At 40.9% G+C, this 15,641-nt stretch overlaps 1 protein-coding gene across 2 annotated transcripts in view; it reads left to right on the forward strand.

Annotated features, from left to right (window-relative positions):
- The window catches only part of PARVB (parvin, beta), a 67,145-nt gene that overhangs the window by 23,001 nt on the left and 28,503 nt on the right, over positions 1-15,641 (forward strand). For both annotated transcript variants that reach the window (XM_010563592.1, XM_010563593.1), the window contains exons 2-4: positions 1,466-1,555; positions 4,887-4,957; positions 14,052-14,154. In XM_010563592.1, the coding sequence (XP_010561894.1) occupies positions 1,466-1,555; positions 4,887-4,957; positions 14,052-14,154 (264 nt within the window). The remainder of the gene's footprint in view (positions 1-1,465; positions 1,556-4,886; positions 4,958-14,051; positions 14,155-15,641) is intronic.

Consider the following 15,641-nt stretch of genomic DNA (forward strand, 5'->3'; position numbering starts at 1 on the left):
GTCTCAAAATATGGGACTGGTATTTGTTGCTTGCAGAACACAAGAACAGCATTTCGTAACTGAGTATTTTAGTCATGTTCGATATCATGCTGTGAACCAGAATTAACTAGCATCTTGGAACTGCAATTAAGAAATGTGGTAACTTGTTTTAAGAACCTGTTTCAGGTATCTGTGGGAGAAGGAGTGGGGACTGTAGTGTATTCTTCTTCCCTGTCCTCCTCTGGGGCAGTAGCATCTCTGTGTTTTCCCCTTCCGTCAAGCAGGAAAAAAGCAAGTACTGCTGCAGGATTTTGTAACCTTTGCAGACTGCATGCAAATGATTAGCCTGTGGTTTGATTTTCCAGTGGGAAAGGGGAATAGTGACTGTTCTTGAAGGAAGTGCTTGTTGGGATGCTGTGACTATTAGCTAACTGTTCCTCCTTTTCTTTCCCCAGAAAATTTGTCTAGCAGACCTTACTTATTTGGACGTCCTTGCTTTTCTCTGAAAAGAGTATGGGACTTGGACCTCTCCCAAAGGAGACTGCAATACCACAAGTGCTGCCACAAATTATCTTAGCCCATGCTAACACAGAACTGTCACTGAATAGATGGGCCTGTCACAGTCTCTTTGTATCTCCTATTTCAAGTGCATGTATTTCAATAGCTTGGCTTATAATAAATAATCGTTATCTGAGTTTGGGGGGAGATGTGCCTTGGAGAGTGAAAGTGTTATAGCATTGCTAGTGCTTTTCTTACTGTCAAGCTCTGTGAAGATACTAAAGAACTATTCAGTACTTGTCCTCTAGTTCAGTTCCTCCCAGGATGTAGGGAAGTATTTTAATATCCATTTTATTGATGAAGGTTACTTTACTGACTTTCCCAAATGAGAGTTGTAGGTTTTGGACAAGAGCTTGAAATCACAAATCCCAGATTTGTGTTCACCAGATCATGCTACATCTATTTTTAGCTGGTGGCAATGCTAGAAAAAAATACTTTTTCATCTTTATTTGGTAGGTCTCCCTGGGATTCTCTGAGGCTTTTAATAAGGCCAGTAGCAAGCTGCAGTTCCTGGTGTTCTGCAGCTGGAAAAGGTGGTAATGAGTGGTGGTTGTGCTATCAGAAAATGAGTTTGCTTTTACAGTTTGCTGTCTGCTCTAGATCTGGGCCGTCCTGCAGACAAAGCTCACACCCCTTCCTTCTGGAGAAGCAAGCATCCTGAGGTTGCTCTTACCACAAAGTTGGGTTTCTTGCAAAATATTTTCAGCCAGTTGTGTGGTGGCTCAGTCTAATAAGAAGCTATAAAAGGATGTTACTTTGATTTTATTTTCCACTGCGGCTGCAGTTCTTAATTCCATAAACTGTGGGCCTGTTTTGAAAAAGATCTACCAGATGTTTTCTCTTATTATGAATACCCTCTTCAACCCCTACATATCTGCAAACTTTGCATTTATTACAGTCTTTCTTTCTGTTTTTTTCCTCTATTCAGTGAGTGACCTCCAAGAAGAAGGTAAAAATGCTATCAATGCACCAATGAACCCAAGCACTGTGGACATCCATCCAGAAGACACACTATTAGGTAAAGTATTCATGCTACAGACCTTGACTAAGCGATTATTAATGAAGGTGGCCCCTGTGACCCCCATATGCATTGCTTTACTGTTGAATGTAGATTGCTCAGTTGAAACTGAGAGAATTAGGCATGAGAATTGAAAACTGTTGCATGTCACATGTAGACTAGAAATTAGAAGGGCTAAAATGGAGTTTAAAGAGCAGTGCCAGCTATGCAGATACACTTAAACTAGGTAGTTTATGGGAAAATTGACTTGTTCAATGAATTGCAGAGAACTTGAGTTCTTCTGTGATCAACCTGGAAGTAGATGGAAAGTTGAGGTTTGCAAAGAATTAGATGGAAAATACTGCTGAATTTGTCTGCTTAAGATTTACTTCAGTTCCATTAACTCATTGGTCAAGTGCATCTCAGACATCCTTCTTTGGTAAGGAAGTGGTATCTTGTCTCTGTATATGTATAGATGGGGAACTGAAGTGCCAGAAGACCAACCCACAAAAAGCCTGTAGCAGAATTGTGTGTTGTGGTTCCTGTGGAACCCTCAGACTGCCTTGTCTCAATGTACATATTACACTGTTGTTAACTACTGGATGCCATGTTCCTCCTTGGGTTACTTCTGCCACTTTGCAAGTGACAGTACAGCAAAATGGGACCTGATGCTGAATGAACAGATGAGCATTTAGGCTGCTGAAAATAGTAATTAAATGTGATAAGGATAGAAGTATGTAAAACAAGCAAAGCTTTCTAGAAAGAAGGTAAATATTCAAATTTCTGTTCTCTCCATTCCGTCCCCATGCCCCCCCCCCCCGAATCCCTACAAGAGCAACAGCATAATTTAACAGCTAAAGTGTTTAAAACTTGTTGGAATAAGCCACTTTTTTCTTTCCTGGCCATATGTCTCTCAGTCTATGGAATTAGCTGAAGCAAGCTGTCATGGAGACAAATAATAAAACAGTAAATTAAAACAAAAAAGGGTTAGTCATTTAGATTTTCTGATTAGAAGAGTAGTAGGAAATGCAAAGTACTGTTCTTCTGAGATATGGGCAAAGCATTGATTGCTCTGTGTATATGTGGATCAGGAGTGTCTCCAGCGATTTCTTCTGGGTACCACTAAAGGAGAGTATGAATTTAGAAGATGCAGGACCACTCCTGAAGGCCTGTCATGCAAAGACATGACCACTGGTGAACCTTAAGCAAAGTTCTGTGGTGAATCGTATACCATTATGGGTCAAATCTTGTTCGGGGTTTCAGTTAGCAGTATTTTGGGTGTGTAGTGGGTGTCATTTCCTTACGACTAGACTGCCTGACTCATCCTAGGCAGTAAGGAGGAAGTAAAGGAACAGGGGGGGGGAAAAAGCAGCCAAAGAATTCATGTTTTTTCAAAGGTTTGTGGAAATTTGTCAAGTATGTTCAGATAGCAGGGTCTTATTTTTTTAATAAAGATAAGGGGTTTTGGAAAATACTGAACCCAAATGTCTGGGTGAAGTCTAAGGTAACCAGTTAGATGGTATAGTCTGTCTTGTGTCTAGGATGTGCGAGTGTTGTGTTTTCCATCTGACAGCAGTGAAGTCTAGCACTGCAATAGGAAGTTACTGGAGGTTGGTCGTTGTCAGGTTTTAAAGGGTTCCTCTATGCAGTGTGGCAATGGCCGGACCAATGGTCATACCGAAACCCCTCCTTTATTGTCATGCTGGAAGGAATTGAGAAATCAATAGGAAAATAGGATTCCATATGGCCTGTCTAGACACAGCTAAAGATAAATCCATGGGGTTTATAAATAATTATTTTAGCTGAAGAGATGTGGATCTCCTCGCGTAGCTGTGACACTGTCACTATCCTTGTGTTCCTGTTGTGTAGTAGCCAGGGTTTGCTCTCCACTGAAAGGAACAGATCTAACCTAGATCACAGCTACCACTTGGCTACTAAAGGAGCTAAAATGAAGGGTGCAGGGAGAGGTCTGCTACTTGTAAGCAAGCACCAGAATTTAAAATATGACACTTGCTCCAGCTGCTTCCTAAATACTGGTATCCACACCTACAGTAGCATATAAACATGCACATGATGCATGTGTCTGTATGTGCTGTTGTGAACATAATTCTGCCAAAGGTTGTTTGATTGTCAGCCTTACTGAGCTCAAGTTGATTTTTTTCTACCAACATTTCTGTATCAAATCATCCCTTCTAAAAATTAATCTTTATATTCATGCCTCTTGTGGTTGTCCTGCTGGCCATCGGAGAGCATTTCTCACATCTGCCAGCAACAGAAGAAATAGAAGACTTTACACCTGAGAAATCTGTTTTATGTTCTTCCCCATGCACAACTGATACACATTTTCATTCTCCAGTGTAACCAGAGGTTCGTGCAAGGAGTTCATGCACTCAGGGCTGCATGCGTGACCAAGTTTCAGGGAACCAGAGAGCGCAGGCACCAACTATCAGCCCAAGTCTCAGCAGTTGCACTGAGTGTAGTGCCGTAAGCTTGCTATACTCTTCAGGATGGTGTCATTTGGGACAGGTGTTTTCAAATAGAATCTAAATACAAATTGAGGAGAGGGAGAAAAGTAGTCAACTGCACTTTTTGGCATATTAATATTAACATGCCCCACATGGTATAGAGGATGGTGATTTTCTTCAAGTATTCTCCATACAGCAGGGTCTGAGCTGGGGAAGGCCAGTGGCAACAGTCTTCTTTTAGGGAAGTGTCCGGGGTTCAGCTGGGATAGAGTTAATTTTCACAGGAACCTGAGAGGGGGCACAGCCGGGACAGCTGACCTGAACTAGCCAAGGAGCTATTCCATACCTTGTGACGCCATACCCAGTATATAACTGGGGAGCAGGCTGGGGGGTGCCCTCTCGGCTTTCGGTGGGGGAATTGGTGGAACGTTGGGTTCCGGGTGATAAGCAGTTGCACTGTGCATCACTCCTTTTGTGTATTCTTTTATTAGTACCATTATTGTTGTTGTAACTTCTCTTCTTGTGTTGTCCCAGTAAACTGTCCTTATCTCAGCCCACGAGGTTCCATTTTTTTTCTTTTCTCCTTTCTGATTCTCCTCTCCATCCCACTGGAGCGGTGTTGGGAGGAGTGAGCGAGCGGCTCCGCGGTGCTTTGTTACCGGCTGGGCTGAAACCGCAACAGGAAGTTTGGGCTGTGTTATCTCTCTGTGTGTCTCTAAAAATACCTAACACTTCGATCATTGGATATTCCCTTGCTAAGATGATGACTAGGCACCGTCATTTCTTGATCAGCTGACAGGCCACTTCATGATTAGGAATCGTTGCAGTATTTCAGCAGTGTGTGTGTGAAGTGGATCTCACTAAAGTTTCCCATTTTACTTGGACAGAGGAGAATGAGGAACGCACTATGATTGATCCTAACTCAAAAGAAGACCCCAAGTTCAAAGAACTGATCAAGGTAGGAAATCACTATTTTGTCCTTCTTCAAATCTTTCACTAGTGAGCCAGAGTCATTTACAAGCTGCTTACCAAGAACACAGTTGAGGAGTAACAACTTGTTACTGAAGTGTATCTGTGAAAACTGAGGTCATCAACAAGGTAAGGCTAAAAGCAACAACGAGAGAAAGAAGAAAAGGCTGAATGTCAGTGTGCTCATGGTAGTTATGGAGTAAAGCTCCATTGTCCACTTATATCCTTGTGATTATCACAGTGAGGATCAGTGCTTAGCTTGAATCTACCTGCAGTCATTGCACATAAACCTAGGTTCCTTCTGTTTATGAAAATGGGGAAGGAGCTTTGGAAAGCATTAGTGAGATTTCAGGAGAAGAGTAGGACTGAAATGAGCAAGGGCATGGTAGGGGACAACAAGGAGACTTCTGGTGTTACAGGAGAGTTGGAACTGAGATTCTTCTTGCCCTGTATTCTGTTGGGTTTTTTTAAAGAAGAGTCCTCAGTTTACCTGCGTGATTGGGGCAGGGGCCAGATTGTCCTGAATCTGTTGTCACTGGAGTCATCTGCCCAAGGTACTGATAATGGTGTTCCCAGCTGTGCTGATGTGAAGTGTGGCTTTCTGCCTCAGCAGTGCTCATAGTTTCTGCCAGGTACAATGGAGGATTTGATCTTGAGGGACTAGTGTTTAGGAGAACCTTTCCTATGCAGTAAGTCATAGAGGTGAACACGGTGAAAGCTTGAGCAGGAAGAGAACGGATGGCAATTCTGAACAAATGTGATCTCTTTCCAAAAAGCATTTGAGCTTGTGTTATACTTCCAGCTACACTTCCTCTTTATTATTTTTAAATTATTTTTAAAAATTATTTTTGTTAGGAACAGCAATGCAGCTGTAGCTGGGTGGGTCTGAAAACTTTGGATAACATCTCCAGATAGGGGGTTGAGCTGTGGCACATTCCTTTCAGGAAACCTTGTGCACCTTGGCTGCACGCATATGCTTCACAGAATGCTTGAGCAAACTGCTCACCTGGTACATATTTAAAACAAGCCCAGTGATCTGTTATTAACGCTGCAATAACATGTTGAAGATTATAAAACCTCATCAAACCAAGTTTAGCAAGGAGCTCTACTCAAATTTCTTTGTTATTCTAATTTACCTGGAATACATTGTGGTTTTAAATTAAGTGAATTTGCATGTTCTTTCTTTGTTAGTACCTAAATCCATTAATTCTCTCAAAAGGTACAGTGGTCTTGCATCACTCTTTCAAAATGTACTGTGGTTTCTTTGCTAGTGGAGCAGCGATATTATCATGAATAATTCAGCTGAACAAGAGTCATTGCAGTGAAGGAACCAGATGCACTGTGTGATGCAGAAGACTCGATAACTGAGATCAGAATTGCTTTTAAGTTGGGAATTTTGCTGTTGAATTTAATAGGAGTTGGTGAGTCTTCCCTGGATGTCAGAGTCTAGCAAGGTTGTATTTTCCAGTTTAAAAACGTGAAAACCTTCAGGAGGAATGAAAATCAGGGCTAGAGCAGCACTTGAGAATGTGTCTGAGTGCTTACAGCACATTGCAGAAGGAGGCTCTGGTTCGCTACACCAGTTTACACTTGCATGAAGAGAGAATAACATATTACCAATTGAACTGGAGCAGCTGGTGCAGGGAACAGCATGTAACTGCAGATTGTTTCCTTGGGATCATCCTCAAAGGAGAGCTGTGTCCTGTAGAGTGCCTACTTGAAAATTATGTAATTTAGGTAATTGCTAATCATTTGCATACCTCTCAGCAGTTGAGAGTTTTTACAGAGATTCAGCTAGAGAAATATTTAACACTATGTTGGTGTGAATCTGTAAAGCAGGGAGAGGTCTGAATTATGTTAGTAAAACCTATTTTATGCCATGGAGTTTGGATAATGCAAAAAAATGAGCAATTTATTCCTTTTTTTCTGTTCTTCAGTGGTTAATGGCATTTTCCAGGAGCCCCATTGCTGGATGAGAATTAGCTGTGCTAAGTGCTGTACAGCAGCAGCCAGCAGAAAAGATTGCCTGCCCCACACAGCTTGAAATCAAAGATCTCCATGGACTAGCAAGGAGTGAGGAGTTGAATAGATGGAGGTTTTTGTAGTTTAAAGTGGTTCTCGCTCTTTTCCCCTCAGAGGGGAATGTGTCAATAGCAGCAATAGAGCCTCATGCCTTTTGAAGTTTGGCAGTATCACTTAGTTTCATTGGTGCCAGCCCAAATCTCTTTCAACACCAGAGTTAGACATGCCAATGGTTTGCCATCGTTGATTTTGAGTGTTTCTGTTCTGTCAGTCACATGCAATGCAGTTGGGTAAATGGATCTCAGTGCAAAGCAGCAGCAGAGATGATCTGTTGCTGACACTGCTTTAATATCTCTTTGTCTCCACAAAATGTTGTTTTAATTTCTGCTAGCCTCATGCCATAGGGATGATATGCATAATGGATTGATCAGCGCAAGCTTGTGTGAGTGTTTGGAAGTGATTTTGACAGAGCCGTTGTAACTCTGGAGAGACAGATTGTATAGCATTGTGGTAACACAGAGAGACCAACAGAAAAAAAACCCACAATAAAAAGCCTCATTCCTCACTCTTATTAATGCAAATATACAGTGCATCCCCTTGTTGAAGGCTGCTTAATAGGGGATGCTAAAATACCTGCTTTAAGTCCTCTTGCACATATGAAAATCATTAGGAACTAGAATTATTCCTCAAAGTGTTGTTTGTTGTCATCATTGATGGTATTCTAAAAATAGTTGGCCACAATTTGTCCATATGAAGTCTTCAAATAAGTTCCCTCTGTGGCCAGCAGCCTTTTTGTCCTCACTTAATTTGCTCTATGTGTAATCAAACACAGTTTGGTACACGGCTGAACAGACCTAAAGCTGAAAATTCAGATCAGGGAAAGAGAGATGAGTTATCATTTTATTTATATATGTATAAATAATTTATTCACAAAATACTCTATTTCTAGTGTCTGAAATGTGTGAGCTTCTTTTACTCAGTGCCCAATATTTGCCAAGTGACAAGTGCACAGCTAACTTAAATAAGCATTTGAATTTTAAGTTTGGGCTGTTTTGTGATCAGATACAGAGGTGTCCTGTGACAATATTGTTTCTTTTTGTATACTTCAGAGTCAGGTTTCTGGGCTATATGTTATTGTGAATCTGTTTAAAATTCAGTTTACATCAATATATAAAGTTCCCTTAGTTGGTCCATGTCGCTAATTGTAAAGAGTGTGTAGGGGTTCTTCTAGGTCTCTTTCGAATACTCAAAAAAAAAGAGGCGGCTGATGTATGTGTGCTTTCCTTGTTGTTCATGTGTGTTTCTTTGTGTACTGGGTGTAAAGGTGGAAGGAATCTTTTTTCCCCCCTTCTGGTTTGGATATGGCTGACGGGTAAAAGTTTCACAACCTTCATTGCTGGTTGTCATCCTAAACATAATTAGAATTAATAGGCTGTAGGAATTGAGTCAGAGACTTTGAAAAGATATTTTAACATTTGACATAAGTGGCAGATTTCCTAGGGTTTTCTCATGTATTTCGGTAGGAAAAGTATGAAGAAGAGCTTCTACTAATTGAATCCAAAATTTTAGAACAGCAGCTTGTGAGAATTGGGTCCTGTCTGAAAGTGCCTTGCCTTGACAAAAGACAGCAAGTCACAGTTGCAAGATGCTTTCCCTCCCTGCAAAGACTTCCGCAAGATTGACTGATACTGCAACAACTTTTGGCCCTTAAAGCCTCATCTAAACTTAATACAGAGCCAAGCACTGGTGCTCTAGATACTGCCTGAAATGACTAAACATTCTCATTTGTAGTAAATCATTCACTGTCCTAGAAATTATCACCTTTTTCCATGTCTAATTTTATGGCTTTTTAAAATTCACTGTGGTGAAGAGAAAACCAAAATGAAGCCACGGTCCTTTTGGTAAGGTTTCATGTGACCAAATGAGACTGTGCTTCCTAAATGCTCTCCATGGTCTGCTTTTAAAAACAAGAAGCCTTCTCTTTGTTTACAGGCGACCAGTGCTTTGTGCTTAGTCAATAGTTTCCAGGCCTGAATATGAATTTTTAATAAATTTCCATGCTCAACCCTGAAGCCAGTTAAGCTTTCATAACTTTGATCTCTGCTTCCTATTTCTCGCAGAAGTTCGTGGAAAAGTGTCATTGAAATCAGGGTTTTCTTCTTTGCTGCTTTTGGTGACTGGGCTTCCTGTTTTCCCATTGTTCCAGATGTGTTCATGTATTTTCTCTTGGTTTTCATTTTGTTCATTACTGTATAGCGGTGACTGTAGGGTCCTTATGCCCTTGAACTCTGCACATTAACTCTGAATGTGCCTCACTGCCATGGGAACAGCCAGCCTGCAGAACAAAAATACTTCACCGAGCTGGTGAAGTTTGATGTAAAACCCCATCTTGCATGAACTAAAAAAACAAGTCGGCCAGGCAGACTCATTTTTCCTCTCTAGATTTCTAGCACTCTTTTGTTTCAGCTGTCTGCCTCGTGGCAAATTTCAGTTTTCAGCCCAGTGTTTAGTGATGCAACACGGCTCACTTAACCAGACATACGCATTTGTCTTAAGAATGATACGATAAATGGATGTGTCAGAATTTAAAGCACTGCTGGAAATTTTAGAACTACAAACGCATGTGTCTGAGCATTTGACGCAGTTCAGAGATGTTTTATATGAGTGTGGATATGCATGAAAGGGTAGGCGTGGTTTTGAGGACATGGGGATATTGTATTGAAGTTTTTAAATGCTGCTAATCCCACATAGTATAGAAAAGCAGCTTTTTATGAAGGTATGATAAGGGACCTAACAAACATTTTCTTGTACCTGCAGGCTGTTTTGTGAGTCTCCAAGTACTGAACAAGATGATGAGTCTCAGGTGCATTGAAGATCATTAGCTACATGTGGGATCTTGTAGTGGCTTCACCAGCCACTGCGTGTAAGGGGAGGCATGGTGTTAGGGCTGACGCTGGGAGAACAGGCTTTGCAATAAAGCACTCCCTCAGTCCTGCAGTGTTTCTCCTACCCCTGTTATTTAATGCAGCAAATGTAGCCTGAGCTTAAAAGGCAATATCGAACTGCAGATGTATGAAGTACAGGCACAGAAATGAAGGAATGGGTAGAGGAGTGCGAGACCAGACAGATCGAAGTTAAGCATATTTTCATGCACCGGAAAAGCTCTCTGTCTGCACCTTCTGTCTGCTTCCCACCAAGTACTCTGTGCCTGTATCAAGCTGTTTAAATTTTTAGACATTCAGGTTATTGAATATTTTCTGCTTCTGTCTTTGCATGAGGGAGCAACTACAAAGAACTGGAGAGCTGACTATCCATGAGCAGAGAGTTAGAGAGTATTTCTGCATGTTTGTCATTTCAATAAGCAATATGATGCTTTATTTCCCTTCTAAAAGTAAAAAAAAAAAAAAATTCTGTGCAGAAAGATTTTTCCAGGCTCCTAATTAAGACACAATCAGGAAATCAAGAGGTGGGACAGCAGATTTTTGGGGTTTGTTTGTTTGCTTTTTAATTACAGCACTTGCCAGTCTTGAAGGGCTGTTAAAAAAAAAAAACCTTGGATTTTTTTTTTTCTTAAATATAAATTGCAAATTCATTTTTTTCTAGCAGAGCTGGAGTTGTAGTCTGAATACTAAAGAAGTTAGAATGTTCTTTGGGTTATCTTTCATTCAGATGCTGAACTATTAAAATAATAAAATAACTATGGCTAGACCTTGTTTAATTTGTATCTCTTTTATGTACTTTTTTTTCCAAAAGTTTTCTGGTGCTAAATTTTCCTGAAACATTTAAGTAGCACATAGTGTAGGTATTTCCCTTTTTTAACACCTTGTACCCAAAGCCACTTTATGATTCCTGTGTATGTGCACACTTGGAAATGGGATATTGGCTCCTACATTAGAAGGTACTTCCAGACTTTTATTTGTAATTCCTTGGCATTTTGTAGGTTCTGACTTCAGTACCATTCAGCACAGGACAGACAAAATAAAATGTTTATTAATGGTTTCAAATAGTTTAGCATCCTGAGTCTTCTTTTAACAAAGCTTCTGAAGACTTTTGGAAATCTGGCCTCTTCCTTTAGGGACTGTAATGGGATCTGATTATCAAATGATAATTTCAGCTGAACTTCAGATAATTTTTGAAAGTCTGCTCTGTAAATCTCACAGAAGACCTAAATCTTCTGTGACTTTGATTTCTTCTGTTGTTTTTCTATTGATGTCTATGTGTGTCAAACTTGTATCATTTTGGAATTGGGCAGTCACCTTATTGACAGGCTTTGAAAATCTCTTTCTAGATGATCTGGGACAAGAAAATACCTTGTTATTTAGGACTCACTTTTCTGTATCACTGGTGAGCAGTTTTCGAGGTGAAAGATGGTAGCCCTCTTCTCATTGTCTTCCCGCTGTGGTAATCCTTTGCTAACTTGTCTAATGACTCTCTCCAGCCCTTTACCATAAATGTTCTTCTATCCCCTGAAAAAGATTGAAAGAGCCAAGAGCAGCTGATTGGAGTTTTCTCTCCAAAAGTGGTCATGGTTCCCCACCTGTGGAGCAGAGGTCTGCTAACTGTTTTATTTGGGCTGCATCTTCTTGCATTTAACTTTTGCTGGCTGTGCTCTCTGATGAGCTAATTTTGGTTGGGGTTTTCAAAGGAAATCCAAAGGTTTGGTGCCCTATGCCAGGTGATAGGTGACACGTTACAATTTTTTGAAAACCTTAGCTTTAAACCTAGGGGAGAAGCACTGGGCAGGGAGAGTTTACCTGATCAAGACGCTGCCGAAGAGGCATCCTGAGGGTGAAATGCAGGAAGAGCAATTGTCTTGACATTTTTACCTGCCCATATGTGAGATATAGATAGATAGATAGATAGATAGATATCAGGCTGTGTGACAGAGAAGCAAGATGGTTTCCAGGACATATTGGAGCATGTGTCAGGAGACAGACTTCCCAGCATTGCTCCTGTGACCACTGCCGAATTGAGAGGATGACTGTACCTGCCAGGGCACGGTGCTGCAATACCCCTTTCAATCCAGGACCCCAAGTACCAGGGGTAGCTGGCGTGCCAGCAGGCTGGGCTGCTAAAGCAGAAGTGTGGTTGTCAATTTATTGGCAGTGAAAGCCATGAAGGTGTTGCAGGAGGGGAGCATGAGGCAGGGGAAGGAGAGGGGGAAATTATGATCCTCCTCCCAATAAAAGGCATTAGGTGGATGTGAGAGTGTGGAACAACTTGGTGGCATGTGTTGGAACACTGGTGGTAGCTGTAACCTCGCAGTGGAGGCCATCTGGTAGAGGGAATGGCCCAAGTGGTAGATAAGGTTCCTGCAAGGTCACAGGGGAGCAGTGGGGCAATAATACCGGTGCAGAGCACATCCTTGTATATGCACATCTGTCTTCAAATGTCACCTCCGCTTTTCCTTTACCCGCTCTAGAGAAGACCGCTTTTGATACAAGTTGCTGATACCGGCTAGTGAATAACTTACCAGAAAAACTTTATTTTGAAAGCAAGCTCTTTAGAGGAGTCATTTTTATTACTGAGATTTTTCATCCCTCTGGGCAGCTTAGAGGGCAAAAGCAATTTACATATGTAAGCATTGATGCCGAGCCTTGCTTTCCATGACTTGACTGGTTGCCATATCACCCAGCTAAAATTTGCCACTTACACTATTTTTAGAGCCGAGTTTCAGCCCTCACATTTTCAGCATGCTTTGGAAGTACTAAAGATACAGATTAGAGGTGCATGAAGCATTAGTATTTCATGTTTGGATTGTAAACTTCTTTGTAGACACTAAGTCTAGCAAAACTTACTTGAGGTTGGTAGATTCAATGAACCTCAGTAGCCAGGCTGAATTACTTAAATGTCCTTGTGACCAACATATTCAAATGATCATGTTTCCTAGGATGGCCAAGGTGTGTGTTCTCTGGTGCAAGCCTGTCTGAATTTTGTTTATTTTCCTTTGTTTCACAATCTCTTGTATATTAAAAACCTAAAACTCTCTTAGCCATCATGACTGTTGAGAAGAGGCAGAAGTATGGGATCTAATCAGAAAGTTAATTTAAAGAATCCACAATTTTATATGAAGCAAATTAAAATCTACAGAATTTTTAAATGAAGCTCATTGCTTTAGGTGGCTCTAGTTAATGGATTTTGCATGTCTATGGCAATATTCTTCTCCTCTTATAGAATCAAGGATTTAGCAGGATTTAACATTGCGTCTCTTCCCACAGAACTATATTATTTTTGCAAAAGTAATTTAATTTTCCAAATAATAAATTGGAGGAAAGCACTACTGCCAACTTCAAACAGTCAAGGCTGTTTTTCCTGTAACTGTTTGGTAATTGTTATCTTTGGCACCTGGAAAACTTAACTCAGTTCCTTTTCTTTTTAAAGGTTCTTTATGTTCATTCCTGTTTTGCAGGTGATTGAATGATTTTTATAGTTACAGTAGTCAGCATATGGGGACTATTATATATGTTGTAGAATGGTTATCATGTCCATTTGACAAAAATTTTAATTTGTATCCTTCTGTATCCTGCTATAGCTTAAGATAAAATGCCTTGTCCTGTTGCTAATGGCTGGGATCTAGCTAGTGGGTCTGTTTAGCTCCTGTTATAAATGTTCACTCTTTCCCTTCTGAAGCTCTTCTTTCTGGCACACCACTCACATCTATTCAGGGTAGAGATCATGGTGGGAGCGTGGGACTATTGTCATCTATTGGCAGGTCTGCTGTTCACATAAAACAGGTAAGACATGAGTTTTTGGACCTGGAGAACATAGATACTAGCAGAGGTTATTGGTGCAGAGCTGCTAGTTGCTACTTGCTTTAGAATTAGTGCAATAAGGAGACATTTTAATGTGGAAAAATAGAGGGCACTAAAATTGCCATGCTGTAAGACCTGAATTAAAAACAATGCAGCAAAAGCATCTCTTTGTCTGTTATTTCTATGTGACTTGAAGTACATAAATATGGTTATTCTTGCTCTGTTTTAAATTCTTGATTACTGCCTTGAATGGAAGAAACATATTTCAGTGGTTTTTAGACATTTGCCCCCTTTTTTCTGTACTTCTAGGTTCTAATTGACTGGATTAATGATGTGCTGGTGGAGGAGAGAATCATCGTCAAACAGCTTGAAGAGGACCTTTATGATGGGCAGGTGCTGCAAAAGCTGCTAGGTGAGTTCACACAAGAGAAGGCGGCCCCAAAGTCTGGAAGGGGCCCAAAGTTAATCTCTTCCAAAGCTGCAGACAGCAGCAGGTCTGTGCAGTAACTCAACCATCTCACCAGGGATAGAGTTTGTTTCACTGATAGCTACGGTGTCAGCTTCTCCATCTGTTCTTCTCAGGCTGTCTGCTGAAAGGGGAGGAAATCCAGATGATTCCTAGGCATCTGTTTCATGGACTAAGTATAGTCCAGACAGCTGAAATATGTGGCAGAAAAAAGGTGAGATTTGTGTTTACAATGAGGAACCAAGCAGAAGCCATGTAGTCCAAAGTTTTGTCTGTATAGTTTGCTTCTGAAAGCTCTTGGGCTGAGAGCTTTCTTGAGGTCCTGATAGAATTACTTAAGGGGAAGAAAATGAGAAAAAGAGAATGCATGGCAGCAGGCACATACTCATCATGTGCACTTTTGTGCGAATGATTCATGAGAGGATATACTCAGTTAAGCAATTGTGATTTTGCAGCCCCCTTACATCTTTGCAATGTGTGTGTTCACGGAAGCAGCACAATGGAGAAAACCTTATGATGATGCAGTGATTTATGGGGGTGCTTTTAGCAAACAAAGAGACTTGAAGCTTCAAGTGCCATTGTAAATCCACACTGTTTCTTGGAGATAGATAGTCAGACTGCTCTCAGTTTACTTATGACATGTTTTCAAGAGTGGGCTGGGATGTGGGATGTATGTGTCAGAGTGGGGCAAGAGGACCTAGTGGTGCTAATTCCACTGGTGCTAAGGGATTCTGCTTACTGAATTTACTGCATATGTCCATTAAATAACAGGTCTGCTGCATTTTGGTGAACATTCACAAGCTTTTAAAATTGGTTAACAGCAACTAACTTTGTGTTCAATTAAAATGCCTCAAAAATAACTTCAGGAATAAAACAAGAGTACTTCTAACACTGCTTGGTTAGACTGCAGCTGGGACCCTTCAGACATGGTGGGGAGCAGGGGTGTGGACTTAATTTTAGCTGGGGAGTATTTGTGTGAATACAGTTGTACTTCTTAATATACAGACACTGCTGTTTCTGCAGTTGGTAGTGCATTTCACTGTAGCGATTTCTCATAGGTATCACTGCTTTCTTACGCTCCCTGTGGAGGTTATGGTTCCACCTTCAGGCCTGCAGACATTTAGAAAGTGCTTAGTTGTACATACATACATATGTATGTAGTTCCGTTGAACTTAGCGTATCTTACAGGAGAGAAGGTGGGCGTGTACATCTTGCAGCCTGAGACTTTAACTGGGCTGGTTTTCGCCCATTTTTTTCCTGTTGGGCCTCTGATTGGAGAGCAAAAGCTTCTCCCCTGACCTGAAGCTATCACAACTCAGCCCCCATCTTCTGTTGTTCTTCACTGGTGTCTTGGTTTCTTCAGCAAGACTTGTATTACTGAATCTATTTATCTTTGTGCTGTCTTATTGATGCAAGAGGCAAAAGCACATCGT

Source organism: Haliaeetus leucocephalus, unplaced genomic scaffold (genome assembly GCF_000737465.1).
Source record: "Haliaeetus leucocephalus isolate CR32 unplaced genomic scaffold, Haliaeetus_leucocephalus-4.0 Scaffold170, whole genome shotgun sequence".
NCBI lineage: Eukaryota > Metazoa > Chordata > Aves > Accipitriformes > Accipitridae > Haliaeetus > Haliaeetus leucocephalus.